Consider the following 23863-nt stretch of genomic DNA (forward strand, 5'->3'; position numbering starts at 1 on the left):
AAGTGCTTCAGTAATGTGTGCAGCACTGTGGCGATCGCATCCTCGGTTGACCGGTTCTCCCTGTATGCAAACTGGTGCGAGTCCAGGGATGGTGGAAAAGCAGCTCTGATGTGTTATATTTACATTTATGAAGGTCTCATCTGTTTTTAGACTTTGACAATGAGTCATGTACTTTCTCCAGAGAGACAACCTGAAGTAAACTTTGGATAAACATTTAAATGTAACTACAAAACCAGCATCATGTGTTTATGCTCAGCAGACGCAGAGGATATGCTCTTACTTTCCCTTTGATCTTTCCTCATAGAATATGCCGTAGACGTGCCTCTCTTGCATTGGAGGACACAGTTAACTGTTCGCGGTCTTGTTCTACTGTCGTCCTTCTCATGTTATCCTATAACGTGGAAGTTAGTTGGGATAATTTGGACTGATGGCAAATCTAAATATGTTTGTTATAGGCTGTTTTGCTAATTGGAGAGCAAGGAACAGCCAAGACTGTTATCATCAAGAGCTACATGTCAAAGTATGACCCTGAGACCCACATAGGCAAGAGTCTCAACTTCTCTTCTGCTACTACACCACTAATGTTCCAGGTAAAGCAGCAGGTCACCTGCCTACGTTTCTCTTAATTTAGAAGAAACAGAAGTGTGTCACTCTGTGAATTTTTAACTTAAAAGGAGCGTTCAGTTAAAGAGGGGAGAACACCACAGGCAGGTAAACAAGAATAAAGAGCAAACTTTAAAAATGAAAGCTGATGCAACAGAACGTAACACCAAGAGATCAAACACAGGAATTAGCTGAAGGCTTATACAAATAGTAGTAAAACCAAAAACAAAAGATATGAAGGATGGATGCAAAGTACAGTGAAACCAAAATAGACACAAACTAGGAAAGAGGGCGGAATACAGCTGAGTAACAAGGCATATTATAGGCTCCTTACTGCGCACACTCAGGGACCGATCGAGTGATGAGATACAGCTGAAGTAGTAAGAGTAGACAGCAGTCACACAGCCAAAGACAGGAAGAAAGTAATCGTTTCAATGCAAGGCAGGGGGCAGTTGTATAAGGCATTGCCAACCTGGCAATGCCTTATGCACAGAGCAGGTCTATAATGAAAACCAACACCATGACTGTGTTCATTTGCCATTAAAGAATATGAACATGTGTGATATTGATGATCTGTGATGAATTACATTTCAGTTGAAATTAAAAGATCTCTTTCTTTATCTCGCTGTACTTTTTCTTGCCTCATCCCTCCCTTTTTTCCTTTTTTTTAGAGGTCAGTTGAGAGCTATGTTGATAAGAGGATGGGGACCACTTATGGACCGCCTGCTGGGAAGAAAATGTCAATTTTTATAGATGACATCAACATGCCTGTCATCAATGAGTGGGGAGACCAGGTCATTATAACATTTCTACTGGTGTTTTTTCATTCATAATACTGGTTAATGATAAATAAATGAAAAACAAAACTTTTCTTGATTTAAGCTTCTTGCTTTCAATCACAGGTGACTAATGAGATTGTCAGGCAGCTGATGGAACAGAATGGTTTCTTCAATCTGGAAAAACCTGGAGAGTTCACAAATATTGTGGATGTTCAGTTCCTGGCAGCAATGATTCATCCTGGAGGGGGCCGTAATGACATACCACAGAGACTGAAAAGGCAGTTCTCAATCTTTAACTGCACGCTGCCCTCCAATGCTTCGATAGACAAGATATTTGGTGGGTAAAACACTGCAAGAAGTCATTTTTCTGCAGTCATTTATATTTTGGGGATTACTTCGCATTACATGTTCATACATGACAAGGTCTAAGGCATAATGTATAATGTATGTCCTGAGAGACATACATTATTTTATTTGTTCTTATTTTACCATTTCCAGACAGTTGTGTAGGTGTTGTGTGCTTGTAATATAGTTGCCAATCATATATATATCACAGCAAGTTAGAGGGATGAACTAAGTACTAATAAATGCCACCATACAGTGATTTCACGAAACACACTGTATCCTTTACTTTGGAAAAAAATATATAACTTTTCTAAACATCGACTTTATGACACAGGCGTGATCGGTGAGGGCCACTTTTACACAGGACGTGGTTTTAGCGAGGAGGTCCAGAGCACTGTACCTCGTTTGGTTTCCCTCACGCGTCGTCTCTGGCAGCTGACTAAGGTCAAGATGCTTCCGACTCCTGCAAAGTTCCACTACATCTTTAACCTGAGGGATCTCTCCAGGATCTGGCAAGGCATGCTCAGCACCAATGCTGAAGTTGTCACCTCTGTCCAGGTGAGATGTATTTTGCATGCTTAATTACCTCATTTCTAACATGACAAGTAGTTAAGAAAAACTTGAGAACATGTTGAGATTTCCACTGGAGAAACATTTTTTTTGGTCACACATGCAGGATTTTTCCAAGGACAAATATGCATGACTGAGTAAGTGACAAACAGGGGAAGTGGCAGCAGTATGAAACTGAGTGGCAAGAGCTGTCACAGGAGGCTTGCTGAGGTCAAAAATAACTAGGTTAAAAATATCGGCAGACAGTCTGACTTCACATTAAAAATCCTAAGTCAAATAATACACTAGTAATACAGTTTTGCAGTAACTAAGCTACCCCAGTGCTTTTACCTATTACCAGTCATTACTTTGTTATTACTTATTATTATTACTTTATTCCATGTAGCTAATTACCTTCTGTCTAACAGAAAAATAACGTAACATATATTTTCCAGACGTTGATGGCACTTTGGAAACATGAGTGCAAGCGTGTGATAGCGGATCGATTCACGATGCCTGATGATGTGGAGTGGTTTGACCAGGCTCTGGCAAAGCTGGTGGAAGAACATCTTGGTGAAGAGCACAAGAATATGGTGGACTATGTAGCAGAAAGATATTTTGTTGACTTCTTGCGAGATGCCCCTGAGGCCACAGGTACTACTGAGTCTGACTATATTGAAATATATATATATATTTAAGAGATTTTCTCAGTTTTGTGACCTGCTTTCATTTTTTTCCTCACAGGGGAAGAACCAGAAGACTCAGACTTTGATTTGCCCAAAGTGTACGAGCCTATTGAATCATTTGAGACTTTAAAGGACCGTCTGAACATGTTCCTAAGCCATTACAATGAAAGTATTAGGGGTACTGGCATGGATATGGTCTTCTTTCAGGATGCTATGATACATTTGGTCAAGGTACTCTAAAGAGTTTTTTGTCGTGTTTGTGCCAACCAAAATAATCTACACTTCCTAACGTTTTCATCAGTCAGGGTTTTTACATTTCAAAGTCCTCCATTAATGTTTTCAGACCACCTTAAAGCCCAAGGAATATCCTAACAGTTTTACTTCAAGGAGTATAAATTGTGGAGCGTTCACAAACAGTTGCTCACTCCCAGACATTTGCACTCAGACACAGATTCCTACTTTATCTTTTTAATGTATTCTTACTTTGCTTGCTATTTTCTTTTGTTGCCTACAACTTACTGCAAATCTAAACATGCTTATTTGACTCTAGCTCTGTGTGTATTTGTAGGTGTCGAGGATAATCCGAACACCGGGAGGTAATGCCCTGCTGGTGGGGGTTGGGGGTTCTGGCAAACAGAGCCTGACCAGATTGGCCTCGTTCATAGCTGGATACAAGATCTTCCAGATCACGCTCACACGGTAGTGTGCTGGCAAATATTAATATTAATATTATTAATGATGTAGTGTAAGTTGTAAACCTCCTAAGGATTGGATTGTGGAGTGGTAGTAACACCTTTCATTGTCAGATTTCCTTTTCTGAGTAATTTCTTCACAAAACATGTCAAACTAAAGTTGTTTTATAAGCGTTAGATTTAGTTATAATCTAATCATTAATCATATAATCATCTATAATCAAACCATTAAACTCAGAACCTTTGTCACTGATGAGAAACATTCTGCATTATCAGCTCTCAGGCCCAGCAGCTAGTATATTCTCATTAGAGGTACAGATATCATACTAATTATATGATATCTCAGAAGCTCTGGCTTCACTAACATACTAACTCACCATCACTAACTCGTGCTTCCAAACCTGTCAAGTAGTTTCCTCCTTCAGTCCCTACATTCATTTATTGTCACACTTTCCACCGGTTTGTTCGCCAAACAGATTTTAATGTTTCCTATTAATATTAATGAACCACATGTTTGTCCTCTTAGCTTCACAGCTATCCCTGGTGAAAACGGATACCTCTATTGTGTGTCCCCTTCCTTCTTTTTCATCTGCTCTCTCTGATACACACATAAAACTGATTTTCAGATGCACATCCAGTACAGATAGTTCTCTTATTTCATGCAAACCCAATTTACTCTCTTTCTCTCCCTCTGTCTGTACAGTAACTTAGACTTTCTTGTTGCTTTAATGTACACAATTTCTTTTAAACTTTGTTATCCTAACACTATTATTCCTACTAGAGATTTTTTAAAAGCATTTATTTTGGTATATATGCTGCAGTGGATTCTTAGAAGCACACTAGACTGCATATAAAGAAGCATTTCTATCATCACAGCAGCCCTGAGTGGCCAGTAGTCATGCTGTCTGTGTCCGGGCTCTTTATCCTTATGGCTGACACAATGTTACTTTTCACTTAAGCAGCTTTTCTCCCTTGAGTGGAGAGGTTACTCTTTACCTGTATCTTGCTTAACTAGCTTCATTGTTCTCAAACTGCCATTATTTTGTCCTCAAATATTATTTCTTCTTTTACAAACTGGTCAACTCATCACTTTTGCTGGGTTGAGTTGGGAACAGGTGTGTTTATTTTTAATAACCAGCAATGCGTATCTAGTCTGGCAGTCACAGCGTAACTCCCAGCCACTTAGGGCTGTTGTTATAATTTCTTATTAACTACAGGATGGAGTATCTCATCTCACTGATAATCATTAAAGAACCAGATGAAAGTAATCTGTGGTTTCTCTCTCATGTTGTTTATGCAGTTAATATCTCCAATTTGCAGCTTCTTCCATTTTCCCTCTAACTTATTTTTCATCTGCCTCTTTATAATTCAATAAATTTGACATTCACACACTAAAGCAGGTGAACTTTCAAGCTAAGATGTGCTTCACTTTCATCGTCCAAGCCTCAAACTGGGGCGCCGACACTTTTTTTTTTAAACCGCTCTCACCAATAAATGTAGTTTGAGCTTCAATCTCATGAGAAATTTCATGCAAATTGGCACATAAATAGATGAATTAAAGTTTTTATGCGATCTAGTTTTCTGCTGCTGCACTTTTTGATTGCATTTAACTACGTATGGATGATTTTTAGAAGCTGTAAAATTAGTTATTAGTGAAGAAAGGGTGTGCATATTTATTTTATGCTTTTCTTTTCCAGCTCATACAATACATCCAACCTGATGGATGACCTGAAGAGTTTGTACAGAACAGCTGGCCAGCATGGAAAAGGCATCAGCTTCATCTTTACTGACAACGAAATAAAAGACGAGTCCTTCTTGGAGTACATGAATAATGTGCTGTCATCTGGAGAGATCAGCAGCACACACAAGGAGAAAAGATTCCAAATAATCCGTATTCATAGTAATGTAATCCTCTACTTAATGTGGGTCACAGTTAAGGCTGTGAGACCAGAACAACAAGAGAATATGCAGTGTGCAGTGTTTGAAAGTTGTATAGTTTTAAATTAAATAATCAATGAGAGGTTAAGGTATCTTTAAAAAGGCATCTGGTTGTTTCTACTTCTTTTATATCATTAATAGACAGTAGTGATCCAGTGCTGTGCATGTGCATGGACTGCATTGGCTCTGTTGTTGTTTTTCAGGTGATATTACAGTATATCCTATGGTTTGTAATCAGGAGTTATAGCTTGGGGAAACAGTTACTTAGATATAAGTTGCATTCTAACTTGTTTTGAGCCACTAGTAGAGTCTTATTTGATAAGCTGCCATGTGATGTTGCTACCATGATATCCATTTCTCTTTGTGGATTTAGCTAAGTGAAGTCAACAAGATATAAGCACATGTTTCACAAGCTATATGGCCGATTTCTAACCCCAAGATATTTTAAAGGTAGTATAAAAGATGGAATTTGGGGAGATGAATCTAATCTTCATCATCTTCTTAAATAGAAATTCATGTATGCTACACTTGACGCAGCCTAATATTGACCATGAACACTACAGCTTGCTCCGTACCAGTCCAACTTAGTGTGTCACTATTAACTTCAACACAGTGTTTGAAAGTAACTGGCATAGCCTGCACTAAACTGTACCAAACTGCCTAGTGCAGTATTTATATGGAACTTTTGAATAATATAAAGGAGAATACTTCAGTTTGTTTTGCAAGATGTTTCACCAAAAACACAAGTCAGCAACTCATCATGTCTGATTTAAAAACTCTAAAATGAATTTTGGGGCAAAATGCGCAGACATAGTTTGTGTGTTTTCTGATATTTGTTGAATTATGTGAAAAGTTACTCGAAATTACCCACCTTTATTTAAAAAAAAAAAAAAGACAAAACAAAACGAGTTACTCTATTTATTCAAACTCCTGTTCTGTAGCACAACAGGCTAAAGTACAGCCTCTAGCTAGCGCTAGTAACTTTAATAATATCAGCACCATAAAGCCATCACAGGGTCAAGAATGAAATATGGAATGTGCTGAGAGCTTAAGCAGAAAATGTAATTATTCTTATTATGTACTGAGCCGTATCATGCCGTCACTGGAAGCGACACCAATGCGCATTCTGTTAAATTTTATTGCTCATTAGCTGAAGGTGCTGAAATGGCCTTTTAGATTATTCTGGGCCACTTCAGTCTCTGTTCATAAGGCATTCAAAATGTTATCCATACCTTTTATTTCCTGTCTTTATTATACAGGTTTACCATAGTTATATATTCTCTAAAATGTTTTTTTCCAAAGCTACTCTTGCTTTTCTAGATGGGTTTGGACAAAGACTGACTGACTTTTCATTGACTTTTCTGCTAAATGGCTAAAATTCCTCAACACTTAATGCAAGTTTTGTGTTCATCCCCTAAAATTATATCATAAAGTCTGAAATGTAAGCCTGCCATAAAACCTTAACTGTTTATAAAACTGTTTACAGAGCTCAGTTAGTGTTGGTGTTGAAAAATATATGGTTCCAAGTTTAAGTAAGAGGTTGGAGTCTCATTGTCTGATAGTCCATCTGAATGACTCATACTGATATTTTATATTAGATAATGTTACTGTAATTGGTCTGTAAGGCACTACAGTACAGAAAGCTACTTGGTGCTTCCTTAAGCAAGTTTTTAATCCATTGGTGTCTTTGTTCTGCAGCTTTTCTTTGCATGCTTTACAAACTTAATGTTTTATATTGCATGCATTTTATATTTATATTTTTGTAATTTGCCTTTGAATTGCTTTATAGTTACTGGAGAGGTGGACTTAGAGGTGGTGTTTATTAGAAAATTGTACAATTTATGAATTCTTTGGCACAACTATAATTGTCTGATTCACATATTATCTTTTTATGAAAGCACTGGCACCAGCTATTTAACAGTCACACATAGTTTTGGAAAACCTACAAACTGTTGTACTCGCTCAGATAGCTGTGTATATTCACTTCAAGTCAGCTTAATTTAGTTTTGTTTAAAAATCATCAGTTTACAACACAAGTCTACTCAAAGTGCTTCAAATTGTGAGGTCAAACCCTTAAAATATTAAAGAGAATCCCAATAGTCCTCAACAAGCAATTACTTGGTGACATTTGGGAGAAAGGACTCTATTTTAACATGAAAAACCTTTGAGGCCTGTGTGAGAAGATAAGGAAAAGAGCAGGATAAAGAAGCATGTTAGAAGACAACATTTTGTTTTAGCACTGCATTCCGCTTTGAGTGCAGTAAACATTTCATCAATCAATCAATCAATCTTTATTTATAAAGCACTTTTCATACAGAGAAAATGTAGCACAAAGTGCTTTACATAGTTAAAAGCAGCCCACCCCACCCTCCAACTCACTCCCCACACTCTCAATACACATATATCCCCCCACCCACACACACATACACACACGCGCACACTTAAAGAGTAAAAATTGGGCTGGGCTCGCATGAGCCAAGTGAGGAAACACTATAACAGGGAGCCGTCTGCACCGGGAGCCGGTCACAGACCGCAGCCTCCAGGCTGGGCACACAGCAGGAGGGAGGCAAAGGAGCCCCCCAGCCAGTCTGAGAGGACCCCAGAGACCCAGCAGCCACGGTCAATAACAGCCCCGGTGCAGAGAGCGCCCTCCGAGGAAACACCGGAGATATGACGCAATACAATATATATAGGGTAAAATGATAAAATAAATAAGAACAGGATACAATATAAATATAAATAGAATAAGAAGATTAAAAAACGAATAAGAATAAAATCAAACAAATATTAGGTAAATCCTAAATTAATAATAGAATAACAGGATAGAATAAATAAGCATAAAATAAATAAACGCTAAGTAAAAGCTAAATTAAAAAGGTGGGTCTTGAGCCTGTTCTTAAAAACATGTACGTTCTCTGCGGCCCTGAGCTCCTCCGGCAGGCTGTTCCACAGACGAGGACCATACCACTGAAAAGCTGCCTCTCCGTGAGTATGTGTCCTGACTTTAGGGACAATCAAAAGGCCAGTACCAGAGGACCTCAGGGTCCGCGAGGGTTCGTATGGTAAAAGCAGATCTGAGAGATAAGAAGGCCCAAGACCATTAAGACATTTAAAAACCAATAAAAGAACTTTAAAATCGATCCTGAAACACACGGGGAGCCAGTGCAGCGATTCTAAAACCGGTGTAATGTGGGCCCGCCCTCTGGTCTTCGTCAGCACACGAGCTGCCGAGTTTTGCAAGAGTTGTAAAGTTGAAATATTCTTCTTAGGAAGACCAGAGAGCAGGGCATTACAGTAATCAATGCGACTGGTAATAAAAGCATGCATCAGCATCTCCGTGTTGGCCCGAGAGAGAATAGGGCGGACTCTGGCTATATTTTTTAGATGATAAAATCCAATTTTAGTTACATGTTTAATATGTGGGATAAAACCAAGCTCAGAGTCAAAAATAACACCCAGGTTTTTCACTTGTAGCGAAGGACATAGTGAAAATGCCTCTAATTTAGGCAAGAGTTTCTCTCTCTGAGCCTCAGGACCGACAATTAAAACTTCAGTTTTGTCCTGGTTAAGTTGTAAAAAGTTTTCTGCCATCCAAGATCTTATATCCAAGATACAGTTAAAAAGGGCATCCATTTGTCTGGTGTCATCAGGAGACACGGAGATGTACAGCTGCGTGTCATCAGCGTAACTGTGGAAGTTCACTCCATGCCTCCTGATGACACCGCCGAGAGGGAGCATATACAAATTAAAAAGTACAGGGCCTAGAACCGACCCTTGAGGCACACCACATGTCATTTTATGGATCTTAGAGGAGCATGTATCCATACTCACCATAAAAGTTCTGTCAGAGAGATAGGAAGTGAACCAGCTGTGTACAGCACCAGAGAGGCCCACCATGTGTTTCAGTCTGTTTAAAAGAATAGCGTGGTCTACTGTATCAAAGGCTGCGCTTAGATCCAGTAGCACCAGGACTGAGAGCTTTTGGGAGTCCCAGTTACATCTAAGATCATTTAAAACCTTTAGGAGAGCCGTCTCTGTGCTGTGGTTCACCCTAAATCCAGACTGGAATATCTCCAGGATCTGTCTATCATTGAGAAAATCAGTAATCTGAGTAAAAACAAGTTTCTCTAAGACTTTACTTAAAAATGGTAAGTTGGATACAGGTCTGTAGTTATTAAAATCATTACAATCCAAATTGCTCTTCTTCAGAAGGGGCCTCACCACCGCCGTTTTAAAGGCAGCAGGGAAGACACCCAACTGAAGAGAGCAATTCATCATGCATAAAAGCTCAGCCTCAAAAAATCCATAAAGTGTTTTAAAGAGTGAAGAAGGAATTGGATCTACTGTGGAGAAAACCTTCTGAAAGTTCTCAGCATTAACCAGGACAAAGCTGTCCAGTGTCTCCTCAGGTACAATCGAGCCCTCAGATGTGTTTACAATCATATCGCGATTAGATAAAATATCAGATCTGATGGCGCTGATCTTTCCCCTGAAGTGGTCTGCAAACTGCTCACAGAGCGAGTCTGTGGGGGTTCTTTGGGAGCTGTTAAAATCAGGGTTAAATAAATGATCTATGGTGGAAAAGAGGACCTTGGGATTATTTTTGTTAATACTGATTATTTTGGCGAAGTATGAATTTCTTGACTTCCTTAATGTATTATTGTACACTTTAAGTTGCTCGCAAAATATTTGATGGTTGATAGTATTTTTATTTTTCCTCCATCTCCTTTCTGCTGCCCTGCAATTTCTTTTGAGTTTTTTGACTTCTTCGTTTCTCCAGGGTGATGCATGTTTTACGTTAATCTTTTTGGTGGTGAGTGGAGCAACGGAGTCAAGGCTTTTCTTCAGTTTGCTGTTGAAGTAACTAAAAATCAAATCGCAGGATGCAGGTAAAATCACAGGGGGGCATTCGTCTAAAACCCTGGTAAAATTTGCAGCCACTTCAGAGGTTAGATAGCGCCTCCTCACAGTTCGCACCGAGGTCTCCCGCTGAATAAAACCGGTGATGTTAAAAAACACACAGTAGTGGTCAGAGACAGCCAAGTCAACAACAGAGGACACGCTGGTGGACAGCCCATGGGTGATGACCAGGTCCAGAGTGTGTCCTCTGTTGTGAGTCGGCTGCGTGACATGCTGGGTAAAATCCAAACAGTGAAGGATGTTTAAGAATTCTTTTGTTGCAGGGTCAGAAGGATTATCTATGTGCAGGTTAAAATCACCGGTTAAAATTATCATGTTATATTTTGAATGTATGTTTGTTAAAAATTCTGAGAATTCCTTGATAAAAGCAGCGCTGTCTTTAGGTGGTCTATAAACTGTGACAGATAAAACTGGAGGGCTGCTGAAAACAATAGCATGGAATTCAAAAGTGGTAAAATGATCAAATAAAATTTGTTTGGTGGTGAGTGTGTTGTTGGCTAAAGATGCAGTCCCACCACCTCTCTTACCACTTCTAATAGAAAAAGAGAAATTAAAATTTGGTGGGGAGGCCTCAGTGAGAACAACTGGTGCATCCGAACCCAGCCATGTTTCAGTTAAAAATAAACAGTCAAGTTTATTATCTATAATTAAATCATTAATAATAAAAGACTTGTTCGACAGAGAGCGTACATTTAAAAGTGCCATACTGATTGAGACTGGTGGATTTTTGACAATAGAGTTGGATGGATGTTGATATTTTTGAAGAGGCCGGAGGTTATTAATATTTTTGGAGTTACTGGATTTATGATAATTCTGTTGCTCTCTGTTTGTGATTATGACGGGTATTGTGTTGACTGTGGGAGAGAAAGGTCCTAGTCCAGAGTTTTGTGTATTACTGTTAAAAGTGGAACAAATATAGGAGCTGGGACCAGGGGAACATCAGTCAGTGGCAGACGGATCAGCAGGTAATGTCAGTTTGGGGTAGTGACAGGGCGATGTGCGGGAGTGCTGTACGCCAAATGCCAAATTGGCGGACAGCAAACGGCGTCCCCAGGCGTTGAGGTGGAGCCCGTCTGCCCCAAAAAGATGCCTCCTCTCCCAGAAGGCATCAAAGTTGTTAATAAAACCCACGCCGTGGGAGACACAGGCGGAGGAAAGCCAGGTGTTAAGGCTGAGCAGCCGGCTGAAGCGGCCTATCCCTCTGCCACAGGTGGGGGTGGGCCCAGAGATAAAAGCACTCACCTGCAGCTGACCAAGGAGGCTGAAGAGTTCGAGGAAGTCCAACTTCAGCAGCTCAGATTGCTGTTTGGGGATGTCATTGGTGCCGATGTGGATGATGAGCCGGTTAACCTGTGGGTGGGATGCCAGAATGTTGGGAATTCTGTCCACTATGTCAACAACAGTGGCTCCCGGGAACGACAGCGTGAGCGCCCCCCTCATCCGCACGTTCCTGACGATGGAATCCCCGAGGACCAGCGTGGAGAGAGGAGGTGCCACTGGGGGCTGTTGGCCATCTGAGATGCCCGCGCCGCGACGCCGGGGGTGTTCAGATGGAGATGCGCCAGCCGGACTGCGTGAGTGACTCCCAGGTAGCCGCGCCGTGGGTCCTCTTCTCCGAGGAGCCGGGGTAAAGCACAGCTCTCCGCGGTGAGTTTGCACCACAGCGTCGGGTTGCCCGCCGCGGCTCCGGGGGCGTAGTGGTGGAGATGGCGCAGACCTCTGCGACACAGCGGGATGGCGAGGGCTAGCAGTCAGAGGAGGAAAGTCCACAGGATCCAGGACATTGAATTTATTCTCCAATACTACCTCACCAGAGGGGTGAGGGTGCGAGAGACGGATCCTCCTGCAGCCACCACGCGTCTCAACCATGGTCCATGGCGCTGGTTGGAGTGGAGTGGAGCTGACCAGAGCCTTGGGTCTGGCCCCTAGCTGAAACCAGGAGTTCTCGTCCTTGGCAGAAGCAGCAGCGACGCAAGTTGAGAGCCTGTGTTGACTGTTGGCGGGATCTTGGGACACAGCAGCTGGATGGTGCACTGTGTCGGCTAGCTCAGCGCTAGTAGCGGTGGTTTGAGCTTTGCCAAGGAGGATCGTGTCAAGTTCGCATTCAGCCCCCTGGATTTGGTATAGCGTGGATATCCTTTGTTCCAGCTCGATCACTTTTTGGCTCAGGTTGATGCAGCTTTCACAGCTGGATGTTGAGGTAAGTGGTGCCATTCCGGAATCTCGTACCGGCGACAGCGTCAAAAACAAAAACAGACACTGCCACTTTAGCTTACGTTAGCTAAACTCTTTTGCTAGCTTGTTCCCAGTACTGAGGTTTGTGATGGTCTTCCAATTCTCCGTAAAATCTCCAGTTAAAACACAGCCTTAACGAATTTTAGTGGCAGCAGGCTTGGCGGAGAAGCCGACAGGAATGATCACCTGAAGCAGGTTGAACCGGTCATGAATGCAATCTTAAGAGAGCACGAGTCGTATCAGTTCAGTGCAATTTTAAAAGTGTATTTTCCTCACCATTATGACCGAGTTGCAGTTATTTTCTCTTTGATATTTGTAATGAAATGAAACTATAATGGACAATCACATACAAGTACACCTCTGTGTACTACAGCATTCTTCATTACATCTGCTGAAAGACTCTTTCTCCACTCCCAGAATTTTGTTTTCATCTTTGTCCTGCCCTTTGATTTTTTTCCCCGCTAGTTCTTATGCACATTTCTTACTGTCTTCTCTCTACTCGATGGTTATATTTTCTCTTCCCTTTCCTTCTCATCTTTTCTCCTCCTCTCCATGTTTGTTTACACAGTTGGGAGGGGTTGTATGAATTTTTGCCACCACAGGATATTTAGACAACTTTCAAAGCCCTTATTTTGAACTCCGTATATTTACATTTTGTTATTCGGGAAGTCACTTAATAAAAGAGGTCAGAAGTCAGATCAATTCATGTGACAAGTATTAAGCTTCCAGTGAGGTTTACCAGCACTCACCAAGCTGAAGCTCTTACACTGTTCGAAGTCAGTGGATATCATTGGATTTGACATTTAACACTATGGGAACACCATGATAAGAGCCATGCAGTTGCTTTTTCCCTGTTAGTTTCCCACTTGTTTTCCCTTCTTTCAATTATTTATTTTCCCATCTTTTTGTCTTCTTTTCTTTACTGTGTGAGAGAAAGTGACAGAGATGAGAAACAAAAAGGAAAAGCAAGCTGTTATCGTGATATTGTTTTTTTGTGAGAGTAACAGATGGTTAGGGACACTTACCACAACACCACATAGTCCCCCATGACACTGTTTCACTTTCTTAAATCTGAGTTACATGTTCTCTCTAATGGAAACTGGGGATTTGGAGAAATGACTCAGCTTAAAACATTTAAACAGTGAATCTCGTACCTTCATCCACTTGGTTAAACTTGTACCCACCCAGCAAGCTGTTTTAAAACTCACCATTTCAAGATTTTTTGCCAGCAGTCACATACATTTAGTTCATCAGCCAACCAATATACACTTCTACTGAAATTGCTAAGGAAAGAGGTTGAGGTAAGAAGAAGTGACAACTATTGTGAAGTGTGAGGAAGAAGAAGATCCAATTAAAATAATGTTAAAAAATGGTCAATAAAACACAGTATTGTGTAGGGAAATACATGAATGTTTCTAACATTCATGTCTTTGGACTGTGGGAGGAAGCCATTGTATTTGAAGAGAACGTCCAAGGTTTGCACCCACAGCCTTCCTGTGAGGTGACAGTGCTAATCACTGCATTTAAAAGCTGCAACTGCTAGATCTCTGTATGGGAAATCTTTGATCAGATCAGATTGAAAAATTACTCTGTAAAAGATTTGGTTGGCACTATTATCGGAGTAGAAATGTTTGAGCTTTAAAATACACAGCAGTACAGGTACATGGATTGTGGCGGGGTGTGGCTTGGGAATGGCTGCAGGGGAGGATGAGACACATCGGAGCTCCATCAGCTCATCAGCTAAAAAACGCTGCGGCCATGAGTTGTAAGAGACGACAGCCGAAATTAAGAAAAGTGTTAAACGAGCGAACTATGGTTAGGTCCGTCAGTATTGTGATATCAGAGACACAACTGCATGTTTCTGCCTTCAGGTGTCCAACTTGTTTGCCCGTGACGAAATAGATGATATCCTCAATGATCTCATCCCTGTCATGAAGCGAGAGTTTCCCCGGCGACCTCCAACCAACGGAAACCTGTACGATTACTTCATGTCACGAGTTCGACATAATCTCCACGTCATTCTGTGCTTTTCCCCTGTTGGGGAGAAGTTCCGGAACCGAGCGTTGAAGTTTCCGGCGCTGATCTCTGGTTGCACCATGGACTGGTTCAGCCGCTGGCCCAAAGATGCACTGGTTGCAGGTATTTTTAACACACAGTTTTATTTTCACAAATGTGACCTGTCTGGTGCTCGCATTTCTTTTCAAAAATGTATGCGGTACATGTTATACTCTGTTTATTTCAAAGTGGATGCTGTTATATGAATACAAGATATCGACTTTCTTTGCGCTCTCTGAGGTTTTTCTTCAGTTAATAATGTCCTGTCTCGTTTCTTCCTGTCCTTCAGTTTCAGAGCACTTCCTGTCTGTTTATGACATAGACTGCTCAGCCCAGGTTAAATGTGAGGTAGTTCAGTGCATGGGCTCCTTCCAGGATGGTGTAGCGGAGAAATGTGTGGACTACTTCCAGAGGTACAGTACATATTAGGGGTGCAACGATACACAAAATTCACGGTTCGGTTCGATACTTTGGTGTCACGGTTTGATATTTTTTCGATACAAAAAAATGTTCATGCCTTTTTAATTTGTCATTTATTAAAATTATAAATATATATTTTAACTCAAAAGTACAGTTTTTAAATTTAACCCTAACCCTTGTGCGTGTTTTTTATTTTGACAGCGAATGCGCACCTGCGGACCACTTATGTGCAGCCCTGGTTATTTAGCTCGTCATATTGCAGCCACAGAAATTCTTTTGTCCATGAAACCATAAAGCTGCACTTTCTTTTTGCCTTATAGTCTCATTTGTCATAACTTCTCCGTTTTGTGGTAAGCTTTTCTTTGGCTGTCACTTCTTCACCCCGACCTGTCTTATTTGGCTCAGCAGAACTGAAATGCTTTTACACACACACTCACATAAGCTCAGCGATTCTCTGCGCGATCAACCTCTCACATGTTTAAGCTTGCTGCGGGACATTTCACTTGTCATGTTTGCATAGTAAGCTAACGATTAATAAGACGATGTCAGAGGAATTGGTGCACAAATTATCATCACTCACAGATCAGTGCTGTCGCTCTCTATACACAGTTCGCAAGATTGCAAAGTGAAAGCAAAAAAACAAGCGCAAATTCAAACGCGATTTCAATATGTCACATATTGACAGTGGCTCACCGATGCCAATGACATAATTACCCAGCTACATTTCTGAAAGAATGCAAAAGCATTGACATATATTTTTCCTTCCTACAATAGCCCGACGGGCAGGGTAGCCCATCTGAAAAAAATCGCTAGCCCCAGGACGTCGGGCTAGCGATATTGCGAGCCCTGTATCTGATTGAGGAATCACTCATCTTTGGAAAAGAGAGTTTATTACAGAGAAATGCCTCTTTCCAAAATAAAAGCTATGCTATCCGCTTCTTCTGGGCTATATTCTCAGCAGCATAAGGAGAATCATGTGCTAACAGCTGTCTAAATAACTCGGCTAAAGTTAGTAGCATGCTTGTTGTTTTTGTCTTTGCACTAGGATGATGTCGGCGTAAATGTGCAGTCATATTCGTTGTGTTCCCACTAGTGCTTTCAGGTTAATCTCGTTAAAATGACCTTAACGCCACAACACAGCAAATCTCCGTTAACGAGCTACCCCTGATAGCCCCGTGCATGGGGCTAGACGGCCAACACGTTAACGAACTAACTGCGCTAACACACTAGCTCCCACCCATGTAATTGAGCATTGCGTGGCACATCCAACATACTGTTTTACTTTAGTCCATGACGTGCTTACCTTCAGGGTCATACGTCACATGAAAACCAAAATAATTCCAAACGCCAGATCTGAATGAGGGTGGGGGAGGTTCAATTTGCCATGTTGCAAGGAGAGCTTAACTTCTGTCTCGCTAGCTTGCCCTGCGCTCTTCCTTCTGACAATGCTGTCTGTGTGGAGCGCTCAGTGGATCTGCGCTCGACAGTGCAGCCTAGGCGGAGTAGTCGAACGCAGATTCACTGAGCGCTCCACACAGACAGCATCGTCAGAAGGAAAGTTGATAAAATAAATTACAAATGTTGTATTGTTCGATACATATGCGTACCGAACCGAAAGCACTGTATCGAACGGTTCAATATCGATACGAATATCGTTGCACCCCTAATATATATGTATATATATATATATGTGTGTTTGAAGATTATATGCATATATGTGAAGATTGTTTTATGTGTGTCTGCAACGCATGATGATTGTCATAATATTTAGCATGTTGCAGTATTAATGTAACCCAATTTGTTTGAATTTAGATACCGACGCTCCACCCATGTCACACCCAAGTCTTATTTATCCTTCATTCAAGGCTACAAAACCATCTATAAAGAAAAGAGGTCTGAAGTTCAGACTTTGGCCAACAGGTAAATTGTTCAAAATGAGTTCAACAATGTTGTGCAAATGATAACATATGCAAGTTGTGTTGCCATTTAAGCAAACAGAAACCCAGATAGTAGACAGACAGTACACAGAAGCAACAAGTTTGCTGTAATCATATTTGACTTGATCAACTGTATTCAAAATTTCTCCTCTTCAGGATGAATACTGGTCTCCAAAAGCTGAAGGAGGCATCGGTGTCAGTGGCAGCTCTCAGCAAAGAACTGGAGGTGAAAGAGAAGGAGCTACAGATTGCCAATGACAAGGCTGATATGGTACGTTTGTAGGCAGGGAGGGGATTTTTATTTGTATGTGTGTGGGTTTAAGGTTCAACAAGCATACAGAATGCTTCAGCTGGTTTTTTAGTTGCATTTTTATTAAAACAGCAACACGGTCTATGAACTAATCAACAGAATTGAATGGATACATGCTAGTTTGTATTAGACACTAATATAAAGTTTCATGCATTAATAAGAAAGTGAACACAGAATGAAGAGATGAAGTGTTTATTGTGTCCGTTGCTGGGAATCAGGCTTTCCAGTGATTGTTTGGGGAATATTGTATTGTTGCGTAAAATTACCCTCTTGCAGTGAGAGAAATAAGACAAATAGATGTTTAATGGGACGAATGTGTATTTTTTACAGTCATGCTTCAGCATAAGTGAAGCAGTTTAAGCCGTCTCTTTTTTTCCCTCCATTCGTGAACACTCACTCTTGTTATACAGAGACCTCTATATCAGGTAGAGCCTCTTCAGTGTTACAAATGCTCAGATCTGCCGTCTCCCATTGGATTGAGCATTCTGTTTTCTACTTAACCACACTTACGATCTTTTCTCAGCTGAGAAAGTCTCCCAGCTTCAAATCATTTCTCTGTCACTTATAATGTGTGTTTGTTTTCTTGTGCAGGTGTTGAAGGAGGTGACAGTAAAAGCCCAGGCAGCAGAGCGAGTGAAGGTAGAGGTACAAAAGGTGAAGGACAAGGCGCAGGCCATTGTGGACAGCATTTCAGCTGACAAGGCCATCGCTGAGGAGAAACTCGAAGCTGCCCGGCCAGCTCTCGAGGAGGCAGAGGCTGCGCTGCAGGTATGGGATGTTGAAACAGCAATGTTGAATACATGCCTCCAAGGCTTCCCTCCAGACTTAAATTTCTCAGGTAGACATATCTACGTTCAGACGTCTTTTTTGTTTGTTTGTTTGTTTGTTTGTTTTCTTTTAAATCACTCAGAGCCTATAGCCATGCTAGAGATTCACAACATGCTATACGAACCATTTCAGTTTAAATGTTAAACCTGAGTATTTTTTTTTGAGTACCACATTGGCGGTGAGTGTGAGTGTGTGTGTGTGCGTGTGTGTGTTGGACCGGGGGGTGTATTATAGGGTAATTAGTTTTGCAGGTAGTTGATCATAAATCACTTAACGAGACAAATTAAAATGATCTGAAGATTACAAAATGTGCTGGAAAAATGATTGCAATTAATCATTCAACAGCAACGTGACATCGTTGTCTGAACTGGCTTTCATGAGCCAAATGTCACCCTAATGTTAGTGCCAGTGAAAAAAGGCGGGAGATCACCAGAGTCATCAAAGTTCATCTTGTAGACACCACGAGTCTTGTAGCTATTAGATTATTTCACTCATAAGCAGAGTTTTTCCTGTGTCACAGCTTTAGGGGGGTGAATGTAAGCATGTTTGATCCAGTAAAGCAAAGCATATTTGCTTTTGCCTTCATGATCTAACCCTACAATATAACTTGAATATTTAAAAAAGTGAGGGCAGTCTTTTTGTGCTTTAATGTGTGACTTACATTTACCCAATTTAGATTTCTCCTGCTCTTTTACTATGTATTGCTTCAGGGTGCCACTTAAAGCCCTCTGTGACTTAATGTGTGAAGCTGTATGAATGTTTCTGCCTGCAGCTTTACTGTCCTGGTGTGTCTAAACTTAGTATGGTCGTCTGGTGCCTCTAGCTGCATTGTAATTAAAGCTGTCCTCCTGGGTAGATGGTTGCATGCAGAGCTCCTGTGGCAATTCCCTCATTAAAAAAATGTTATCGTGCAACTGCATATAGAAACCTCGGATTTCTAAACAGACAACCCAAGACTCTTCCTAATGTTGCTGGTGTTCTGCAGTATAGCGAGATTAAAGTAAAAGATATTTTCTAACTTATTCAAGAACATCAGTTTTAGTGGCAGAGGAGTTGAAGGAATTCATGTTTCCTTTCTTCAGGCTTTTCATACCACACTGTCACATTAAAATATTCACCGACCGGTTCTGTTTCCTGATTAATTTGGATATTCACCCAGCCTTTAAAAGGACCGAGTTTGTGTGTGTGCAATATCAAGGTAACGGTACCATTCTATAACATTTCCTTGTCATACAAAAGGAGCTGATTTGCTAATAGTTACAGTGGATTAATGATGACAGTAAAGCATAAAATGGTTTAGTTTTTGTAGTTCTTGCTGAACTGGAGTGATGATTTTATTTTGTAACAATGGGCTTAGTGAGAGATTTTCATAAGAAGCTGTAGGAGAATAGAGGATATAGGCTAGTGAAAGTAGAAGTACATGATAACCCAGACTGTCTGGTGGCTGACACTCTAGTGGGAAATTCAGGCTTGCACTGAGTGGAAATGGAGCAAGGAAGAGAGAACAGAAATGGGAAGTGCAAAACAAGAAAAGATAAGAAGAGAGTAAAGCAGCCGAACAGTTCTCACAGGAACATTTTCTTTACTGGTCTGCTGTCTCTTGTTTTAATCAGTCCCTGGAGGAAATCCTGTGTCACCCTCTCCTGAACTCCTCTCATTCTGCCACAGTTTATACTTACAGTCGTCGTGTTGTTTCCCTCTGCACACCTCCTCTGCTTTTATATTCTGAAACTGGAGAATTAGGTATAATCCTCATTAATGTATCTGTCTCTTCTTTGAACACGGTAATGAGAAACAAATGATTTATCCTTTGTTCTCGTCATAGTAACGCGCTGCTCTAATCGTCTCCTAACATGCTCTGCGTTTGTCCAGTTTGCTGGCGTCAAATCCTTACTCGACTTACTTGTCACATGTTTCCAGCTCTCCCATCGGGGTCATGCCATACAGTAAATGACTGTTCTAAATTCTCCCGTTCTCCGTTTGTCCTCTTTGCCCACATAGACAATTAAACCGTCGGATATTGCCACAGTACGGACACTCGGTCGCCCCCCTCACCTCATCATGCGGATCATGGACTGCGTGCTGCTGCTCTTCCAGAGGAAGGTCAACCCTGTGAAAGTTGACCCAGAGAAGAACTGCAACACTCCTTCATGGCAGGAGTCATTAAAACTCATGACTGCTGGAAACTTCCTGGGCAGTCTGCAGGTGCAGTAACATTTATTTAATTTGTATATAGTTAAGACTGAAGTGCTCATATTATCTCAACACATGATTCAGGATTTATGCTTTGTGTTATTTGCCATGTTTAACATGAATGAAAGCTACATTCTACATAATAGAAAGGGCTAAACTTAGACTCTTAAGAGTTTAGTCTCTGCACTTCCATAAAAGTGGTTCATGTCTTATTAAAATATTTATTTGTAAACACCTTTTATTTTAAACATAACCCATTGATGCCCTGATTTAAATAGTTTTTTTTTCATCCTGATGCAATTTTGGTCTCAATTGAGTACATGCTCTATTTTCTGTCTTTGTCCCTTTCAGTATGTATTTTTTCATTTTCTCTGGTTTTGTATAGCTTTGCATTTTCAGCATTTGTCTAAATGCACAGGCTGAAATAAGTCCCAGATTAAACCGCCGCATACTCATTCTGTTTTTTCTGCCTCTTTTCTCCTCCTGAAGCAATTCCCCAAGGACAGCATTAATAGGGAAACTGTGGAGCTCCTGCAGCCTTATTTCGAAATGCCTGACTACAACATCGAAACAGCCAAGAGGGTGTGTGGCAATGTAGCTGGCATAGCATCCTGGACCAAAGCCATGGCTTCCTTCTTTTCCATCAACAAGGAGGTCTTGCCCTTGAAGGTAACAAACATTATTGCAGATCTAGTAGAGTGCTTCCTCAGAAAAGCAGAAAGTGAACTGAATAATCTACTATTCCACTGACTACCAATTGGCATCTGTAAGTTAAACTCACCCTTACAAATATGTATTATGAAACACCTCCTAAAATGTGTAACATTAGGGACACACACACACTTTTTGGACTATTCTCCCAATCTGATGAATATGAAACATTTCATTCTGTAGAAAAACCACAAGCCACAAAAGCACAAAAAGGCACATTTCCACACTGCAGCAGCAATAATTTGCTGATGGTAGAAGTTTGAAGTGCAGCAAAATTCAGAAGTATTTATCCACTGATTATAAACATTGGGTGCATCTCAGATTTTCAAGGCTTACGTTTTTAATCTTGTGATACAAGCCTGAAAATGGATTTCCTCAGACTCCTTGTGCTCAAAGACTGCTTATTTATGCAGCAGGCTGCACTATTTATTCGCTTTATGTCACTGGAATCCCTGTGAATTATTCAATTATTAATTATGAATTATTAAATCCACACACCCAGATCTGATATCTGCAGAAAATATGTGCAAAGTCTTGATTATTACTGCACAGCATCACAAGTTGTGTAAGCTAAAAGCTTACCAGCTGAGCCTTCTCTCACCTTCATGCTTACCCCAGAGATAAAATACAAACATACTAAATCTTTATTTTTGTCATTTTTTTGTGTGTGCCATTTTTGACAACTAAATGGATCAGCAAAATCAGCCACTAAAGGCAAAGTAAAGTGTTTAACAAAAAGAAAAACGGTGTATTGCATCCATGATTGACCTTTAAATCAAACATTTTCTTGATCTGTGGCTGTTTTTGGGGAAAAAGGACTTATGACTTAGTAGAGAATACAGAGCTAACATTTTCAATGTTAGAACGTTTCTAAAGTGTTAATATTCAGCCTTACCTTATTCAGCAGTTAATTCTTCCAAAACAGAAAATTATTTGGTCAAAAAAATATAGAAATTTAGAAAATATGTTTAGAGATAATGTAGTCTAAGCACAATGGAAAAGTGGATATAAAGATGCCAGACAGTGCCAATGACCGCTTTCTAACCAGAAGCAACTGAACTTTACTTCAACTAATCTCTCTTTTACTTATCATTTTTTAAAGGGACAAACTTACTTAACTAGTCACCCTCTAAACTGAGTGTCTCTAGTTGGATGAGTGTGCCGAGCTTGGTCAACGGAAGAGGTTACAGAATCATGAGAAGCACTACACAGAGTTGCTTGCAGAAGCTTGTTAGCTACAAACAATACAAAACTAGCTAACAAGCAACCTTTAGTTCATGCCAATCAGGAAACACAGCATGGCACGTTGTTCACACTGTCCTGAATAGCAAAGTGGCAGCTCTTTTAAAGCGGCTGCTGTGATTAGTGCTGTATTCCAGTTGAACCACTGCACCGGGGCAACTGTCCAGTCATTCGTGAGAGAACGCAGAGCAGGCCAGGAGGCAGGATGAGAGACAAGTCCAGGCACCAATCATTAACAGGGGCTTGCACATGCTAATAAGCATACAAAACAGACAGGGCTAATCACGCCAGATGAAAGAGCGAGGTGACCCATGGCTGTAACATGTGCTTTCACCAACACAAAAGGCAAAATTCTTCTGAAGAATCACCCACTCGGTTAACTACAAGTAAATACAAGCTGCTGTGAATGTCTGATGGGTCATAGTCATTTAAAGGCATTTACAGTGTACATTTATGCTTTTGGAAATGTTGCCTGATGATGACATCTGTTGCTGTCACCCTTGTTAGTTCTCATTCAACACCTCTCTCTTTTCTTAACTGCATTCTATTCTTTTTGCTCTAGCCACCAATTTCTTTTTCCTCCTTTCCACTTTGTTTCCCTAATCCCCCTCCAAACACACTCACACACAGCTACATATATACACATCCCTCGGCACTGTTGTTTTATTTTGACCTTTTGTGGAGCACAGCCTACAAAACAGATTTTCTGGTTTCGAGCCCAGTGGTGTTTTCCCTTTAAGCTGGATACAGAGATACAGTCGAATGGACAGACATGCAGAAAGATGAGACGGGATTTTCTTTTCTTTCTCTACAACCCTAGCTCTATACACAAACTATCTTTTTGCTTACTTCTGTCATCTTCAAACTCTTTCTTTCAGTGTTTATGTCCATTCTTCTAAAATATCTTACTAACCATTTTCAGACATTTCTGCCTCTATTAGATAGCACACTGGTAACTGAGGCCATGGGTTAGAGTTGAACGCTGGCTGCTGCATTTAATCTTTGTGGGTTGCGCATGCTGTGAGATAAACTGGCATCCCACTAACCATTTAACTATTTAATGACTTTTTCTCTGTTTTTTACCTGAAGCTTTTAATGTGCAAAAAACAAAGCAAACAAACAAACCATCACAGCTCTCCCCTCCACACTCTTTCATTGTTTTTCTCTGTTTTTTCTAGGCTAACTTGGCCGTGCAGGAGAATCGTCTGACCATAGCTAATGCGGACCTTCAGAAAGCTCAGGCTGAGCTAGACGCCAAGCAGGCAGAGCTTGATGTGGTACAGGGGGAATATGAGAAAGCAATGATGGAGAAACAGGTCAGCAACTTCATCAAAACACAACTGTAATTTAGTTCAGTACACAAAACCTGTGTGTTGCTCCTGATATAGGAATTTAATACCTTTTATCTTTTATTTGAAAG

The 23863-nt window shown here is 40.7% G+C and overlaps 1 protein-coding gene across 1 annotated transcript in view; it reads left to right on the plus strand.

Moving 5' to 3' along the window:
• The window catches only part of LOC145432362 (dynein axonemal heavy chain 5-like), a 58959-nt gene that overhangs the window by 14311 nt on the left and 20785 nt on the right, over nucleotides 1–23863 (plus strand). Inside the window, exons 22-37 of the mRNA XM_080309145.1 lie at nucleotides 456–590; nucleotides 1275–1397; nucleotides 1506–1719; nucleotides 2062–2285; nucleotides 2732–2930; nucleotides 3021–3193; nucleotides 3531–3661; nucleotides 5352–5503; nucleotides 14617–14886; nucleotides 15092–15215; nucleotides 17035–17142; nucleotides 17316–17430; nucleotides 18061–18237; nucleotides 20299–20502; nucleotides 20980–21159; nucleotides 23622–23759. Coding sequence (XP_080165271.1) covers nucleotides 456–590; nucleotides 1275–1397; nucleotides 1506–1719; nucleotides 2062–2285; nucleotides 2732–2930; nucleotides 3021–3193; nucleotides 3531–3661; nucleotides 5352–5503; nucleotides 14617–14886; nucleotides 15092–15215; nucleotides 17035–17142; nucleotides 17316–17430; nucleotides 18061–18237; nucleotides 20299–20502; nucleotides 20980–21159; nucleotides 23622–23759 — 2667 coding nt within the window. The remainder of the gene's footprint in view (nucleotides 1–455; nucleotides 591–1274; nucleotides 1398–1505; nucleotides 1720–2061; nucleotides 2286–2731; nucleotides 2931–3020; nucleotides 3194–3530; nucleotides 3662–5351; nucleotides 5504–14616; nucleotides 14887–15091; nucleotides 15216–17034; nucleotides 17143–17315; nucleotides 17431–18060; nucleotides 18238–20298; nucleotides 20503–20979; nucleotides 21160–23621; nucleotides 23760–23863) is intronic.

Source organism: Astatotilapia calliptera, chromosome 12 (genome assembly GCF_964374335.1).
Source record: "Astatotilapia calliptera chromosome 12, fAstCal68.1, whole genome shotgun sequence".
NCBI classification, from domain to species: domain Eukaryota; kingdom Metazoa; phylum Chordata; class Actinopteri; order Cichliformes; family Cichlidae; genus Astatotilapia; species Astatotilapia calliptera.